At 21.7% G+C, this 18,386-nt stretch overlaps 5 protein-coding genes across 5 annotated transcripts; 4 read left to right on the top strand and 1 right to left on the bottom strand. All coding sequences in view use genetic code 6, as the record gives it.

Moving 5' to 3' along the window:
* Positions 1–2,347: 2,347 nt before the first annotated feature.
* TTHERM_00468020 (transmembrane amino acid transporter protein) lies at positions 2,348–3,943 on the top strand (the record flags this gene model as incomplete). Its single annotated transcript, XM_001025097.2, has 1 exon — positions 2,348–3,943. The coding sequence occupies one exon, from the start codon at positions 2,348–2,350 to the stop codon at positions 3,941–3,943; it is 1,596 nt and encodes a 531-aa protein (XP_001025097.2).
* A 1,355-nt stretch (positions 3,944–5,298) lies between these two features.
* On the top strand, positions 5,299–5,919 carry TTHERM_00468010 (hypothetical protein; the record flags this gene model as incomplete). The annotated part of the gene is made up of 1 exon (XM_001025096.3): positions 5,299–5,919. One exon carries the CDS (start codon positions 5,299–5,301, stop codon positions 5,917–5,919), a length of 621 nt encoding a protein of 206 aa, XP_001025096.1.
* A 1,201-nt stretch (positions 5,920–7,120) lies between these two features.
* TTHERM_00468000 (kinase domain protein) lies at positions 7,121–9,444 on the bottom strand (the record flags this gene model as incomplete). The annotated part of the gene is made up of 3 exons (XM_001025095.2): positions 7,121–7,134; positions 7,196–8,696; positions 8,989–9,444. 3 exons carry the CDS (start codon positions 9,442–9,444, stop codon positions 7,121–7,123), a joined length of 1,971 nt encoding a protein of 656 aa, XP_001025095.2.
* A 1,717-nt stretch (positions 9,445–11,161) lies between these two features.
* Positions 11,162–11,605, top strand: TTHERM_00467990 (MIP18 family protein FAM96A, putative; the record flags this gene model as incomplete). Its single annotated transcript, XM_001025094.1, has 1 exon — positions 11,162–11,605. The coding sequence occupies one exon, from the start codon at positions 11,162–11,164 to the stop codon at positions 11,603–11,605; it is 444 nt and encodes a 147-aa protein (XP_001025094.1).
* A 1,585-nt stretch (positions 11,606–13,190) lies between these two features.
* On the top strand, positions 13,191–18,068 carry TTHERM_00467980 (hypothetical protein; the record flags this gene model as incomplete). The annotated part of the gene is made up of 7 exons (XM_001025093.2): positions 13,191–13,472; positions 13,563–13,765; positions 13,964–14,742; positions 14,825–15,167; positions 15,223–15,488; positions 15,548–15,669; positions 15,723–18,068. 7 exons carry the CDS (start codon positions 13,191–13,193, stop codon positions 18,066–18,068), a joined length of 4,341 nt encoding a protein of 1,446 aa, XP_001025093.2.
* Positions 18,069–18,386: the final 318 nt, after the last annotated feature.

Raw genomic sequence — 18,386 nt, 5'->3', positions numbered from 1 at the left:
GCTTTCAGATCATAGATTATTTAAAAGAACCTTTTAAGAGCATCTAACTTAAATAAGAATTCATAATTATTTTTTAACTTTAATTTTATAATATTATGGTAAAAATACAAATTCAATCTTTATATATAAAATTAAGAAGAAAATTCGTATTTTTTAATTAAATGAAATTATAAAATAAACAAATATTTATGTAGAACTTAATATTTCTAAATACTGGAAACTTTTTTATTGATTTTGATAAATTAATTAGCTTTTAATCTGATCAAAAGCAATTAAAAGGTCTTTTAATTTACAAAAGAGCTATTTAATTGTATTATTATGATTTGTATTTTTTATTTCCCTTATAAGACATCATCAAAATTGTCTTTATTCAAGTTATTATTAATCCTTTTATTAAAATTACCTTTTTTTTTGAATATTTTCATAAAGAATTTTTTAAATCATTTGGAAAAATAGAGTTTTTCATTTACTCAATTAATTTTAATTCAATTTTTTTTTGCTGGAATATTTATTTGATAGCTTTTTTTATTTACTGATTTTATTTTTGATACGAAAAATTTTCTAGCAAGCCAAATATAAATAAAAATGATAAATAATCAATATTCATTTAATTTTATTAATAAATGCATCATTACCTAATTAATATCTACATATCTAATCTAGATTAAATCATTCTGATAAAGAATTTAAGTAAAGATACATTTTGGTCTCTATTTTAGAATTTTTTATTTATTCTTTAAAAATTACATAGATAAAAAAATTATTAAAGAATATCTTAATTATTTTGATAACAAGAATAATAAATCATAAAAGGTTAATTATACTTGTTAATCGTGCATTTTTAAACAAATGTTTCGAGTAAATTAAATATAAAAAACAGCTCTATTTATTATTTTTTGTATTTTTTAATATCTGTTAATTTAAAGATCAAATTTTTTATAATTAACCATTCTAAAATAATATTTATTAAAATAAGTAAAATTTAATATATATTTGCTCTTTAAATTTTTTATATCTTTAAAGTTATTTGATATAGATTTAATCCAAATCTTTCTTAGCTATCTATATGCAAGTAAGTATTAGCTTTAAAATTGATAGGTTATCTGCTATAAAATAGTTATTGATTATATGTATATGTTTCTAATATTTTTTATTAATATTTATTAAATTATTTTTTCAAAAAAAATAATTTGGAGTTAAAAAACATTAAACCATTAAAATAAATTTTGCTTCTGAAGTAATTAGATAATTCATTTTTTTTATACAATAAAATTTTTATTATCTTATTTTATGAAGTAGGCAACTACTTAGATTTCTCAAATTTAATCATTTAATTTTCTGTGATTATAAAATTTAATAATTAAATATATCTGTTAAAAAAGGTATGCTAAATATTTTTATAGAACTCATTTTAAAGTTAAAAATCTTCATTAAATAAGATTTAAATTAATTTCAAATAAAAATTTGTTTAGAATTAAAAGAAATTATAAAATTATTAAAATACTATTTGATTCTTGTGTTTGTGAATATTTTTCTTAAAAACGATATAAATTTTTAGCTTAACTCACTAAAAAATATTTTGAATTCTTTTTAGATATTAGTGATATATTTTTTTTATTTTTCATAAATATTTATTTAAAATAAATTTTAAATTTAATCATAATTAGTTAATATATATATATATAAATCATTTTTTAAAGTTAATTTATTTTTGATTTATAATTTAAATTTCAAGAATTAGATGAAGCATCATTAAATATTAAAAAAATTATCTTTTTTAAAATGTAAAAAGCTTTCTTATTATGAAGAAAGAAGATTCATACAAGTTATTTATTTATTTATTGTGTAATTTGAGATACGGATAAGATTTTAACTAAATAAATTTACTCTAATTATGAAAGTTATATGGATTCATTACAATTACATGCAGGGGTATTAAAAAAATATGTCATTTTACCTGTCAAAATATGCCTGTATAATAATAAAAACTATTTTGTTAAAAGTAAAAGAAATTATTCATTTCTATCCAACCTATCAACTCACCTGAATTACTTTTTTAGACCAATTAATGTTCATTGCATAGAGATAAAAATATTCATTTTTATTGAAATGAATTTTCCAGCTTTTTAAAATAGAAAAAACATATTAGTAAATGTAAATAAATTATCAGTTTAAAAGCATTTAAATAAATTTAAAAAATTTTGATACAAAAACAAAAAAAATCAGAAAATTAATTAAATATTTTGATTACAAAATACTAAAAAGTTTGTAGAATAATAAAATAATCATATTACTTGATTAATAAGATAAAATTGAAAATAATTTACTTCAAATTTATTTTAGTACAATGAAATAAGTGGTTTAATTTAAATTGAATTAGACTGATTAAGTCTTTAGCACTTCATTAATACAATTTTCTCCTTCCAAATCTAGCTAAGGAGTTTTTAAAAATGAAGTTTCTGAGTCATAACACTCATTTAAATCATTCAAAGAATTGAAGGATGAATTTAATATCACTCACCACTAACATTCATAGTTTTATGATTCATCTTTTAATTCTATAGACATAATTGTTGAAACAGAAATGGTAGATGAAGATAATAAAACACCTAAAATAGCCAATTTTAACAAAAACAATTTAATGATGAAGAAGCAATATACTAGAATGGATAATAAATAAAAATCTACAAATTTTGAAGCCTTTCTTTTGATTGGAAAATACTTTTTTAGCGTTGGTATCCTCGCATTGCCTTACATGTTTTACTTAACAGGTTTTATTTTAGGTAGTTTACTTATTATATTCACAGCTGCTATGACAATATATTCTATACATTTAATTATGGCTGTGCACTTAGACATTTAATCGAAAGTTGATCCCTCATAAGTTAAGTAAACAACAACTATAACAGAATTAGCCTTTAAAATATTTGGAGTTCCAGGATAATTGAGTTGTAGGATATTTAGTACAATCGCAAATTTAGGATCATGCATATCATATATTATATTTTTTGAGATCTACATTTCAGGTATCATACAAGAATAGTGGAGCAATAAAATAACAAATGAATAGGCTCATTTAATAGGAGCTTTATTTGCTTTTACGATAATTCTTCCACTCTCAACAGTCAACAATATAACCCTTTTTTGGTAAACAAATTTAGTAGGATTTCTTGTGGGGTTAATAGCCGTTTTATGGATGCTTTATCTAGACTTTAGCTTGATTTTAGGAACTGGAGGAGTCTAAAGAAGTGAAAATGATCTTTGGAAGACAGATAATTTCTTTCTTGCAGTAGGAATATCTGTCTATAGTTTTTAGGTAATGGGAATAGCTCTTAACATAAGAAATAGTATGGAAAATCCTAATAATTTTATTCCAGTATTTTATACTTCAACAATATTAACATGCTTAATGTATTTAGTATTTGGTATAGTAACATAACTTGCCATAGGAGAATATACAGAAGATATAGTCCTCCTTAATTTTGCTCCTTAGACAATTATAGGCTTTTGTGTTAGATTAATGTACACAATTTCTGTACTTTTATCTTATCCTCTAAAATTCTATGTAGTTGTTTAAATTTATGAGAATCTTAAGTGTTTTAAGGATGAAATTTTTAGTGTTGAAAAGTATGAAATGAGCGAATATAAGAATTTCTTTGATCAATCTCTAGCACTTTTAAAACGCTATGCCATTAGATATGTACTAATTGTTAGCATATTTATGTTAAGTTTAACAACATATAAGCTAGCTAAAATCATATCTTTAGTAGGTTCTCTTGGTTCTATAATACTTCAGTTTGTTATTCCCTAATTAGTATATATGAGATACTTTAAAGTATAATGGTACAGAATAATTTTCGGCATAACTATTTGCCTTATATTTGTAATTTCAGCTTGCTTAGGAGTATTTTATTCTCTAATGAGTTTATCCAGTAATCATTGAAAATAACCATAAAAAAACTTAGTAAGTAAATAAATAATGTATCTTTTTTCACATAATTTAAAACTATATCTATAAATAAATTAATTAATCATTTTGCAAAAAATTTATTTTAATTTAACTTCTTTATAAAACATATTTGATATTAAATTGTTTATAAATTAATACCTTAACTATTTTAACAAATAAACCAGAACCAATAACAGCTTCATGTATGCAATTATTTAAATTATTTATGTAGAATGTATGCAAAAAAAACTTAAATTAAACTTTTAATTTTTTCTTATTAATAATTCCAATTTTTATCTTATAGCTTGAAATAGTAAATAACGGATTTTAGATTTTTTATAAAATACTTTAATTTATTTTTAAAATCTGTGATCATAAAAATTTAATTTTTTTTAAATTAGAACTTAAAAAAATAATAAATTTATTATTTTATGGATTTTTATGAGTTTTAATATAACAATATTAATAAATTTAACATGTAAAGTATATTTTTTGAATAATAGCTTAAATTTATTTCCTATTAGAGTAATTATAGTCTCTAAACTTTCAAATCTTTCTTTGTTATAATTGGATTTTGTATTAAAAAATTCTTTAGTTTATTTTAAGGTATCAAATTGCAATTTTTCTTTAAGACACTTTTAAGTCTTTTATTCCCTTCTTATATTATTAAAAATTTTTTTAACTGCAAGTATTTATTAGCTTTACTTTAATCATAGTCAAATAAAAAAAAACAATTAAAAAATATTATTAATAATTAGTAAATTTATTGTTTATTTTTATCTTAGTTGGAGTTAGATAAACTTTGTTGTTTAATAAATCTCAAAAAATAAAAATTTTTAATTTTATCTTTCTTATAAATAAATAAAAGATTTCCAAATATCATTTTAATTTTCTAAGAGGATTTTTAAAATTGAGAGTTTGAGAAATATGCTTAAATTTTATAAAAATAGAGAGAAATCTTAAAAATTATAAGTAACGAACGAACGATTTATTTATAATAAAAAACCTAACTGCATAATAACCAATAAATAAATTAATACTTTTGCTTATAAAATTTCTTTACCAAATAAATATGGAAAAAAGTTAAGGCTAAAGTGGATGGTGAATTGGGGTATTTCACCAAAATTACATACAATATCATCTTTTTTATCAATCATTAATACATATATCATATAAAGGATTATGAAGTTTTGATTAAAAATTTGCAATCAATATTTTTCTTAATAAATATAATTAAGTATAAATACATTTAAGAGAAAGTAAAAATATTCCGTTGTGCAAAAAAAAAAATATTAGTTATTTATAGCAAGCAAAAAACAAAAAAATAGTTAGAAATCGATATATTTCAGATGAGTAAATACTCTAGGGGTTTAGATAATGGATATTGGGTCAAACGTCAGCGTGCTTAATCAATTTAATCAGCTAAGTAAATAGAAAATATGTAAAATACTTTGAATTAAGGCTATTCTGTTGCTTTATAATTCAATGGAGATCATAAGAGAGAAAAATCAGCTGATATTTTCAATGAAAATAGAATCTCTACATGTTCCTTTGTAAAAAGAAAAGGAAATGACTACGAAGCAGTACCTTTCTATGCACGCCCTTTAACTGCTGCCAACTTGGCTAGCACAGCTGAGACCATTATGAACAAATCCTTATATAAAACTTCAACAAATACAGAAGCTTATCGTACAAGAGCTTTGAGTCATGCAGGTATGGGCTCTAGTAAACCGTTGGAGCCATACAATCCAAATGCTTAACGCTCACGTTTGCCTTCTCAAGATTTTAAATAATACTACGTAAATAGAAGTGTTATAGAGATTGGAGATAGGAATAGCTTTGATAAAAAACACTATTTAACTACAAATAGAAATGAAATGGGTAGATAACCTCATAAGCATTTTGTGAGCAAACATCCAGGAATCACAACTTACTAAATTAAGTGGGATAAATATTTAAAGAATAAGTGATTTTAATTGTTTGTTGAAAATAATTCACATCTACAAAAAGAAAATTATGAAAAAATCTTATAAGCAACCAAAAAAAAGAATCAAAGACAAATAAAAAATATTTGTAAATAATAACATACATATATATATATTTATATTTAGGAATTAGAACACAACTATTAATTTATGTTATCTAATACTATTAATAAAGTATCAATAACAATAATAACAACTATTAACACCACAAATTACTTATAACACTCTTAGATTATAAAGTATTCATAATTTTTTATTATATGTTCTGTTTCAATCAATCAATCATTTACTCTATTATTATTGTTCATATTACTATTAAATCTAAATAAATAAGTAACAACTAAAAATAACTTTTAACATTTAATCAAATGTTCTGAAGGTTTGGTAAATTCTCCACTTATCTTTGATTTATAATCAATTAATTATATCTAAACTTAATAAATCTAAAAAAATATTTAAAAATTTTTTTAATTTATTAAATTAAGGTTAAAATAACTAACTGCTTTATTTTCTTTCATCTTTAATAATATATGTAAATAAAAATATTGATTTTTTTCTGATATAAATTTATATATATATATAAATATTTATTTGTTAATATAAATCAATCTTTTAATCATATTTAATTTAAAATCGATAATATTTTATTTTAAAAAGTTCCTAATTGATTTTTATTTTTATTTTATAAAAGTAAACAAAATAAAATTATATAAATTTTTTTAATGTTTATTTACCAAATAAAATCAGAAAACAAAAAATAAAGTACAATTTAAATAAAAATTGTTTTATTTTAATTGAGTTAAAACAAACTTTAAAAAAATATTCTTAGATATTGTTTTGATAGATATCAAGATTGCAGTAGATAAATAGAATTAGAAATTTTTAATGTAAATATAATAAATTGTCTGCTTACTAAATGAATTATAAATATTTTATATATTGTTTACTTTCATAACTAAAGGATATACACATACACATATGCTTACTAATTAATCTATATTTTATAATAATTACATTACATCTTTTAAATTTAAGATTGATTTATTTTTATATAAAGAGCTAAACTGCTAAAAGCCTAGTGGCATATAAATATCATAATTTATCATCCATCCATTATACTTATATTTATCTGATGATTTTAATTGAAATAAATGTTGAGATAATTACTCTGTCTTTTAAGTTCTCTTCAATTATTAGAAGCTATTTCAAAAATATTGAATTGTATTTTAAAAAAAATAAATTAATTATTCTAAAATATTACTTCTTGTTGGAGCACTTGAAAACTATTGATATTCTTTATTGCTATCTGTACTTGCTCCACTATTACTTTTTTGGTGGCTTTACTTTTTCTCTGAATCTGGCTATGAAAAATTATCTTTAACATCTGACAATGATTTTTATGAGGATGTTTATTTTTACTTTTACTTAACTTAAATAACTATCGAATTTCCGATATTTGCTAAGGTTGTATCAAATTTCTTAAATGTTATTTTCCCACTATTATCATAGTCGAATTTTTAAAAAGCTATTGCTATTTCTTCATCTTAAAGTTTATCATCTATTTTCTTAATCATTCTTGTAAATTCACTTAATTATATTGCATCTTGCTAGCTTTTATCATACCTATTAAATAATTCTTTGTTATTAATTTTATATTGATCTATAGCAAGTTTCAATTTTCCAATTGCAAAGATTGCTTTCTCCTCTGGTGATAGTTTTCTCTAGCTTTAAGAAATGTCTTATTTTTACTTTGATTCATCACTACTATTTTAACCAGGTTCTGAATCATATTATTTTGCTTGTGATACTTTTATGTTTTACTACTAAGGTTACTGTTTAATTTAGTTACCATTATTACCATTATTAATTATTTATTTGTCTTAAGTTGCATGATTCTAATAAAACTTACTATTTGATGTTATATCTATGTGAGGCTAATTTGCTGCTAAAGGAGAAAACTAGCTGTGTGTATACACTAAATTAGGTGGTTGCTACTATTATTTTTAAATAAGCTGCTTAACCTCCTAATCAAGCTGCTAATCAATCATTTTTCTTCTATTTTACTAACTGTTGTTTATGCTTAACCTAATATTGTTATGCTCTAGCCATTTTTAAAACTCAGTAAAATCAATTTTGTTATCTCCATCGCTATCAAACTTGTTAAAAATATATTCAATTTCTTCCCTATTCAAATCCTTATCAATCTATTTCATAAGCTACTCAAATTCTTTAATAGTAAGTTTAGAATCGTTTGTTAAATCGAAATATTTAAAAAGTTGCATTAAGTCAGTGTTAGTTGAATGTATTTTTTATCTTAAGTTGTTAATTAAATATAAAGCTTTGTCTTCAAGATTTTTATTTTTTTCTAAGAAGTGAACGAAATGATCACCAAACAGAGGATGTGCATAAATTTCATCCCATTATATACGCTTTTCTTCTTCTAACTGAAGACATTTATACATAAAATTGATAGCCTCTTCACTTATGATGTTTTCGCTTTTCCAGTTTATTGGCTATTTGTTAATCATTTCTACTAACTAATATTAACTAATTGCATTCCATGGAGTCTTTCCGTAAAGCATCTCATACATAATCAAACCTATACTCCAAATATCACTTTTGGATGTGTATTTTTTAAACATGAGAATTTATGGACTCATATAAAGAGGTGTTCCAACAAGACTGGTTAAAAGCTCTCTTCTAAAATTGTCTACAGTTCTAGAAAATCCAAAATCAGCAAGTTTAAATATTCTTTCGCCTGTCTAAATTTAAATAAAATAATATGATTTACATCTAAATTTTAGTTTATAAAAATAAGTAAAAAATATAAAATAATTATTGATTGCTTTTTTTTGATTTTATGAAAAAAACGAATTATGGAGAATTAATAAAAAAATCAAGCAAAATCTGATCACTCATTTATTTTGCTGATAACTGATATGATTATTCAATAAGACTGCTCGAAATAAAAATTTGATTAATACACTAAAAAGTTTATCGTATTTTGAGAACTAATATATTTTACTCAATTTAAAATGAAATTTCATTCGTTACCTAAGGATTTTTTGTTTAAATCAAAATGTTTTCAGGCTTCAAATCACGATGAATAATTCCATGCTTTAACAGTTCTAAAAAACCATTAAGAATATCAACTAAAACTTATTTTGCTTCTTGTTCAGGCAGATATCCTTTTTACTTCAAATAATTTCTAAAATCACCCTAATCACAAAATTCTTAAACAATATAGTAGTTATTTTTTGTTTCAAGTACATCAATTAGCTTAACAATATAATTTGAATCCAATTTTTTCATTATTTATATTTCCTGCAGTAATCCGTTCATTAAATAATCTTCCTAAGATATTTTTTTCCTATCAATCATTTTGATTGCAACAGCTTTTCCAGTTTCCCTATCTTCGCCTTTATAAACATTTGCATATGATCCAGAACCTATGCGCTGATTTAAGTTAAATTAGTATTTATCTATTTTTTTTGTAGTCTAATCGCTCATTTTATTATTTAGCTAAAAACTAAGTAATTAATACTCTTCTTTCTCTAACTTTTTTTAGCTATTTATTTACTTTAAGATACCTAAAAAATAGTTTAAAATAATGTTTATTTATCTGATTTAAAATTATAGAATAATATTATAGGCGAAATAAGCTTAAATATATAAAATTTACTTTTATTCTACTGGATTTAAATACTTAAAAGAGTTAAATCTCAATAACTAAATAGAAATAAAGTCAAAATTATTAATGTATGTATGTTTATTTGTAATATTTCTTGCTTGCTTATTTAGAAGATTTAGTTCAACTAAAAGGATAAACTATATAAATTTACAATTAAACTAGAAATTTTATATTGTTTATTTATGAAGTTTGATGAATCTTCAATTTGCGGAAACAAAAATATGTTAAATTTCCTTTATTTGCTTTTTTTTATTAACACAACAATTCCTTGCTTGCTTACTTAGTTACTTCTCAATATTTTTCTTATTAATAATTAAAAATATTACAAATCAACTATATTTTATTATTTTATTTAAATAGATTTGACAAAAACAATTAATTATGTTTATTATTCCAAATAAAACATCATTTTTCAATTAATTTTATTTTTTTTACTAACAATTTAAAATAATTAAGTTTCTAAATGATAAAAAATACTTGAATATGAATATATTTTTTTTTAATTTTTGGATTGTTACTTGACACAACAATTTATTAAATCTTTAAATTCCTAGAATATATACACTATCATTATTAATACAAAAGAAGTATTTAAAAAATCAAAATTGTAATTAATATATGGAAAAAATATATTTAAAATCGATTTTAAAATTTGAATTTAATTGATATCAACATTTTCGTAAACTTGTTAAAAATGTTATCTTCAATCAATCAATAAATTTATCTCTTCAAAAAATAATTTATAATTTTCTCAATTATTATTAATTAATTACCTAATGTTCTAAATATTTCAAATTTCAAAGCTAATTGATTTTATAGTTCCCAAAAATACGTGATGTATTATTATCTCAGATAGTAGATAACTGATTTTTAATTTATGATATAATATAATTAATTGCACAATTAAATGAACCTGAAGTTGGAAGAATTTTAAACGCTTTTGGTGTTTAGAAAATATTTAAATTAAATTTGGTTAAATGACTATATATAATATTTATTTAAAAATAGAAATTTGCAATTAAAACCTTTTCCAAAACAATATTATTATTTCAGAGATATAAAATCTAGTTAAATGGTTTTTATAGAAGATTAATTATTCCCATTATTAAAGATTGTTTTTAGGAAGATTATATTGTTATATTGTCTGGTATGATTGCCAAACAATCATTTCATCTACAAAAAAATAAATTTGTTAGCAAAAGTATTTTCCATTAAAAAAAAATAAATAATAATTATAATTATAATAATGTAATTTCTTAATATAAAGATTTCTCTAGTTGTCATCCTTTAGAAAAAAAGGTCATTAAATGATGAAGTTTATAATTATTGTATGTATCGATAGTCTTTAGAAATTTATAATTCTTCTTAAATTATTAAATTAAAGGAAATATCCCAATAATTGCTATAATATATAAATTTTAATATTTAGTTAATCAATTAGCATAGGAATAGCAAACAGTAGTACTTTTAAAATAAAAGTTGAATAATATATAAATCAGACTATAAAATTAATTTTATTGTTGAAAATTAAGTATAATGGAGAGGTTAAAAACTTAAGAGGAGATAGAAAGTATTTTAGATGATACATTTTATATTATATCTACTATTAGAGATCCTGAATTCCCTTAAACACTAGGAGATCTCAACGTCATACAGAGAGAAAATCTTCGCTTTTAACAAGTTTAAATAAGTAGCGGATAAAAAAGAAATGAAATTTATTTAGGAATCATTTAAATAATTTGGGTACCTACTGTCCCTCATTGCCATCTCGCTTCTTAAATTGGGTTATCTATAATTACAAAATTACAACAAGAACTTCCTAATTATGATGAATATAAAATCGAAATACTTGTTAAAGAAGGTACTCATTAAGATAAACATTAACTAGACAAGTAAATAAACGATAAAGAAAGAGTGTGTGCAGCCTAAGAAAACGAGCACCTGATGCAATTTATTTAAAATTTAATCTCTTATGAATGAGTAATTTAGTTCATTTGAAGAATAAAACATTAAATATTAATTAATTAGTTTAAAAAGTAATTAAAATAAAATTATTTTTAAAAATGCAATCAATCTAATCCTAGTATTTCCATGATAAAGTATAATGAAGATATTATTTTAAATTTTGTTTTGGCTTAAAGCTATAATCGTATATTTAAAATAAAAAGATAGACTTTATTTTTAAAAAAAACTTTAAAAAAATTAAAAAAGCTCTATTTAATTATTTAAATATAAATTAGGTTTTTTTAAAATTAATAATATCAAAAATCTAATTATTAATGATATTAATTCATGATTATATAAAATTTATATGTAAGTATTTCTTTATTACTTACTCTTCCTTCTATTCTATAAATTATATCTAAAATTAAAATTAAGTGTAATTCAGTAAATGTAATGTAATACTAATAATAAAAATATAAACATATTTTAACAAAATCATTTTTTAATTTTCATTTAAAACTGTGTTTTTTTTAAGTAAAATCTAAACTAATTAAATATATTAAAAGTTAAATATTATAATTTTACTCTTAAGTATTATATATTCTATTAAAAAACTTTAATCTGAAAAGAAGAAGTCATATAAAAAGTGGAACTAATTTATGGTTTTATTTAATCTGCAAGTAAATTATAGAGGAATTTTATTAAAAGAAAACTAATTGTAAGCTTTGGATTTCTTGATACAATAAACTATTGTTGGAATTTAAAATATATAAATATTATTTTATATACATAATCATTTAATTTTTTCATAAATTAGCTTACTTAAATAGTCAGAAAATAAAATTTAAGAAAATAATTTATATGGTTGAAATTATTTGCATATTTATTAAAGTATTTATGGTAGTAAGGTGAGAAAAAAAAAGCTTTTGATTTTAGCCACAATTATTTAATTATAAATTAAAATTTGAAAACAAATGTGTGCAAATATATTAGATTGATTGCTTTTTATTAATCAATAATTTAAGAAATATTTAGCTAATCAAATTCATATTAGAAATTTTAATGGTCAATATTGCAAAAAATAGTATTTGGCAAGTTTTAGCTGGATAAATCTACTGAAAAAAATTTGGTTAAGCAAAATATCAAATCAAGTTAAGTAATTTAAAGTGTTACAAATATATCTTTAAAGAGAGGATATTTTTAAAATTAAAGGCAAGACAATTACAATCAGATAAAAATTAATTTATAAAATTGTATGGAGATAAGGCTAACAACTATGATAACTAATTTGAAGAATGTAGTAATCAATATTATTCAGTAATTGTACATGTATTACTTTAGTACAAATATTATTTTGTTTAATGTAAATTTGATTATTATTAATACTTTGGTTTACATATAATTCAAGTATTATAATTTTCATATTTTCAAGTAACAATTAAATAGAAGAAAAATAAAGAATTTGCATATAATTACAAACTTGTAAAAATATTGATAGATCCTACTAAAATATTACAAGCAAGCAAGGGAAAAAGTTAAACATTGAAATAGGTTGAGAGTTACTTATTAAGAACAATAATATAAAACCAAAGAGTGTTAATCGTCAATAGTATTGAACTCGATGAGTAGTTAGATTTTAGAAAGACCAGATATTTAAGGAGTATGTCTTTAGTATGATAATCTGAAACCTAAATTTAATTCAACTACAGATAACTTTATATAAGTTATATAATGTAGCAATATAAGTAATGAAAGTCAAGACAATTAAAATTTCAGCTAATAAAACTAATTGCAGATATTTAGCAACTCATTAATCAATGATCATTAAACCCAATAATTGGTTAACTAGAACGCACAAGTTTGCCATGAACTTCGATCAGATTCAACTAACTCTATTCACTTAGTAAATATTTAATAGAAAAATATTTTAAAACTAAATACTAACTATATCATGAAAAATGTCTTTTTAAATATTTAATTTTTAAATTTAAAGTCAAACAGATAAGCTAGTCCTTCTAATAAGCAATGCTACTAACAAATAACTCCTCCTTAACAGCGCCATTATTAAGGAGATGATAATAGTGATTCTCTTAACAGAAGCTCTAATACTAAAGTAAATAAAGGAGATGATCTTCTTGAGTTTGAGCTTTTAGAATAGCAAGTAAATAACATGGATCCTGAAAATATAAAAACTGGGTAATTCTTAAATTTGTATTTTATTCATTTTAAAATGTTATCAAATTAGAAAGAAAATCATCTTAAAAATATTACAATGAAATTTATTTTCTATTTATTTACAGTCTTTACAAATTAACGATAAAATTTGGGCATTTAAGAAAAAAAAATATTAATATATCAAACATTATTTAAATCATTTAACTATTTTTAATACAGGTAAGAAACATATCTAAATTATTAAAGCTTAAAATGTAATTCAAAAGACAATATTTTGAGCAATAATACTGATTTAACTGCTTAAGAAATTCTGATTGCTGCAAAAACTCCTTAACCTTGTGTCAGTTAAGTATCTGATAAGTAAATAAAAATGAAACCTAACTTAAAAAAGAACTATATGTCTCTTGAGTAGTTATAAATGAAATGCAATATTTCTGGAAAAAATAATGACTTGTATAATATAAATTCTACAGATAACAAACACTTTAACTAAAGGGATGTTTCAAATATTGTTAAACTTAACACTATTTCTGATGCTACTGATTGTTCTGATATTTTTAACAGATATAATTTAGCCAATTCAGAATCTATTGATCATTAAACTGATTCTTTATAATTGCTCCTTGAAAGAGCTTTTTAAAGTAAGCTAAAATATGATTAACTAAATGCAAACGATTAAAATGCTCCTCAAAGTATGCTAAAGCCTCCTACCCCAATTTAACTTGAAAAGTAGATCTTAAGTACACTTCCTCCTCCATCTCCGATAAATGTCTAAAATTACTCTTCAAACAATATAAACAAATAAAATATAAAAGATTCTAATTCTAAAATCTAAATTCAGTTCTCTAATATTTTAGACTCCCTCAAAAAAACCAATTCTTCCACCACTATAGGATCTCATACAGCAGGAAGTAAATCAAATTCTCAATAAAATTGTTCTATAGTTCATTCAAAAAGTGGAAATAAAACCCCATCTTCAAATCAAACTATTGTTTTATGTAAAAAATAATTTAAGAACTTGCAATTTCCTTTTAAAAATATTTAATTTTTCTTGTTTTAATTTTAATAATTTAAAAATAGATTAAAACGATAACTACGAAAAAATCAATATTGACGACTAATCTGACCCTGATAATAATAAATTTTAGGATTAACCAAATACTAAGCAAGTCTTATCCTTAAATAAGTTGTTTGCTTATAACGAACAGAATAATTAAAATATTGAAGGAAATGCACATTTTTAAAAATAAAATAATTCTAACTAGAAAGGATAGATTATTAAGAGCTTAAGCCATGCTAATTTACAAAAAGGGAATTAGTAAAGAAGTATATCTCTCTCAAATGCCTAAGATTATGCTAAAATTTTAAATAGAAGAAGAAGCAGCAGAATGTCTTCTAAAGAAAGTGTGGAATCCAATAACGAGTATTCTTTTTTGCTCTTTTTAAATTAAATATCATTAAATTTTTTAACTTATTAGAAGAGCCAAATCATAAATCTCAAAAGAAGTTTAATAATTGAATAAATTTTTTACAAATAATATTGACTCCAACGAGAATGAAGAATTGAATACTTATGCTAGAAGCATGAGCAATACTAAGCTTAGCAGTAAAAGCACAAGCACTTTGTTTAGACTTAATTAGGATTTTGAGAGGAGGAGAGCAATTCAGTAAGAACAAATAAAATAAAAAGAAATGAAAAGCAAAAAATCTATTGAAGAATCAAATAAATAGAATATTTCAAGAGGTAAAAATTAATTATCATTTTTACAAATTAAATTTCATAAATTTATATTTAAATTTAAGGGAAATTATCTAAAGATTAGGAAGCAAATTTGGTCAATAAATTATTTAGCGATGCAAATAGGAGGTAAAATATTTAAGTCTTGCAGTAAAAAATGAAAAAAATTGAAGAAGAGTAAAGAGAGGTATGAATTATGTTTTTAAATTTATTTTTAAGCTAAAATTTCCTTTTATTTAGTAAAAATCTTTAGAAGCCTAGAGAGAAAGCATAATGAAGAGAAATAGCAGTAATCATAATGGTACATTGTATGCAAATGTCTAAAGTAAAATAAAATCTATTATAAATCCTAAATCTCAGATATAAAACTTCGAGGAAAATTTAAATTCAAATAGTTTACAGCGTACTCAAACTACTGTAATCAAGCATAGCTATTCTAAAAAGAATCAAAATAGAACTATCTCACCTATTTTAAAAAGGACTTAAAATCCTTTACAAAAAAGTGACTCTTAAGCTCACTTAAATAAAACTTAGATTGCTCTTTAGCAATTTTAGAATAATGAAAAATTCGAAGAAGAATAAAATAATTTGGTTAAAAATAACATTCAAATGCACACAAAATCAACAAATTTCATTGAAAATCTTTAATTTTAATTCTACACTCCTTCTAAACCTCTGGTAAGCCAAAATCATATTGCCACTATTTCTAAGAATTAGGCTAAGGAGTCTGAAAAAGCTAAGAATTATACTTAATAGTAACTTAATCACACTAATAATTCAAAATCATCATATTTAAAACAACTTTCTAGTTCTAAGCATAAATTAGAAAATTAACAAAAATAGTGTGACTAAAATATACCAATTTAATAGCATTCTAATCAATAATATCTAGATTCTTAAAATTATGCTCCAACATCAGTAGCATCAATAAAAAAACACTTGAAAAACTCAAAATCAACTATTAAATCAAGCTATGAAAGCTAAATTGATCAAAATAATAGTACTTCTAAAATTAGTTTGTCTGCAAATAAGTAATCAAAATCAAGTAATAGATCTCTATCAAAGAAACCTAAAATCACTATCAACATCGAAGAGGAAGAAGATAGTATAAATTAAAACTAAGATTTGCAAAACATAAATATGATAAGTGGACTTAAAAATATATCTTTATTAACACCTCAATAACAGAATATGATGATGAATTTAAATCAAAACAGTACAAGTAGCTGCCAAAATAACTCCTAAATGTAAAATGGTTAGTATGTTAGTATGAAATGTACAAATAGCTTTTTTAGAGAAAAGAATCCATCAACCTTAGCTTCTACTAATTAAAATTTTATCAAGCTAAATAGACAGATGTAATACAAATATATGTCAAATAATGGAAATTAAACTTCTAAGAATTCTTCTGTCAACCAAAGTCAATAATAAAGCATGAAAAATTCAATATTATTTCCTTGCAAAACACCAAATAACTAGGCTAACAATGGATTAAATTCTAATAATAAAAAATCAATGTTTTCATTTGTTAATCAATCTGAAACATCGATGGATGATCAACAATTTTAGCAAAGCAGATAAAGTAATCTAGATACTATTAAAATAAATTTAGCTCAGAATAAGGCTCAAATTGTTGATAATTAACAATTGTCAAATAAGAAAAATAATTTCTTTACAGAAAATCAACTTCAAAACAATTAAACTTAATAGCCTTAACAAAAATAAGAAAAAGTAGATGAAATAAATAAATTCATTACAGAGAATCCCAATTTCATATAATTTATGATATAATAATATAACTTGATGCAGTAATCCTCTTAAGTAAATCCTTATTAAGTTCATTCAAATAACTTTTAGCAAAACAATATGTGCTACCAATAATAAGCACAGTAATAATATTTAAGTAATAATAACAATACTATTTTCCATAACAAAGAGTAAAGTGTATAATAAAATAAAATTTTAACTGTGGATGATTTACTTGAGCTAGATACACTTAATAACTATAACACAAGCTAAATCTCATCCTTGAACTAAATTAAAACATCATAAAATATATTCCCTTTTAGTCAATAACCATAATAAAAATCATAGTATTAATTGATTTCTATGTCTGAAATAGATTAAACCCCAAGCAATATATAATAATAAGCTGTTTTTGACAATTATTAATAAATTCAGTAAAGCTGTTAATAATTGTAGCCAAATTAACAATAATTAAATCAATTTTAAAAATAATAAATGCCTTTAAATGGCATACTTGAAGACTCTTATCTTTTTGGCAGTTTTTAAAATGTTACAAATAACGGCTTAAAATAAAATAAAAATTTATCATATAATGATGTTAAAAGTTAAATTCAATATTAATCAGCTAGTGGAAATAGCCTCGAACTGCATGATAATGAACTTATAGAATAAAATTTTTAATCAGCAAATACCTTAAATCCAATTTTTAAAAGTTCAAATACTATTCCAAGTAGCAATTATATTGGAAATAATATTAGTAACAATAGCACTATTGAATAACACTTTTCTAATTTAACATACCTCCAAAAATCTAATTAATAATTTTCACAGTTTAATTGATTTATTATTACTCACTCTTAGATTCTTATCCATATATATTTTTATAAGGCATACTTTCTTTGTATTTACATTTGTTTAGAAAATAAATAAAAAATAATTTACTCATAAATTAATATTTTTTTTAAAATTCAATTTAATTAATTGAAAATTTCTTTTTGAGTATATATGAGTAATGTGATATAGATTTACAAAAAAACACGAAATAATGGATGATAAATTAGATATTAAATCAATTAATAAGTTTATTAACAAAAGAAATTTTTTAATAAATCAAATTTTTTGTTTCCTAGCTTCTGTATAAAAATATAAATTTTCTTT

The sequence above is a fragment of the Tetrahymena thermophila genome, assembly GCF_000189635.1.
Source record: "Tetrahymena thermophila SB210 genomic scaffold scf_8254371, whole genome shotgun sequence".
NCBI lineage: Eukaryota > Ciliophora > Oligohymenophorea > Hymenostomatida > Tetrahymenidae > Tetrahymena > Tetrahymena thermophila.
The sequence above is the reverse complement of the archived record's forward strand: the minus strand, read 5'-3'. Positions and strand labels throughout refer to the sequence as shown.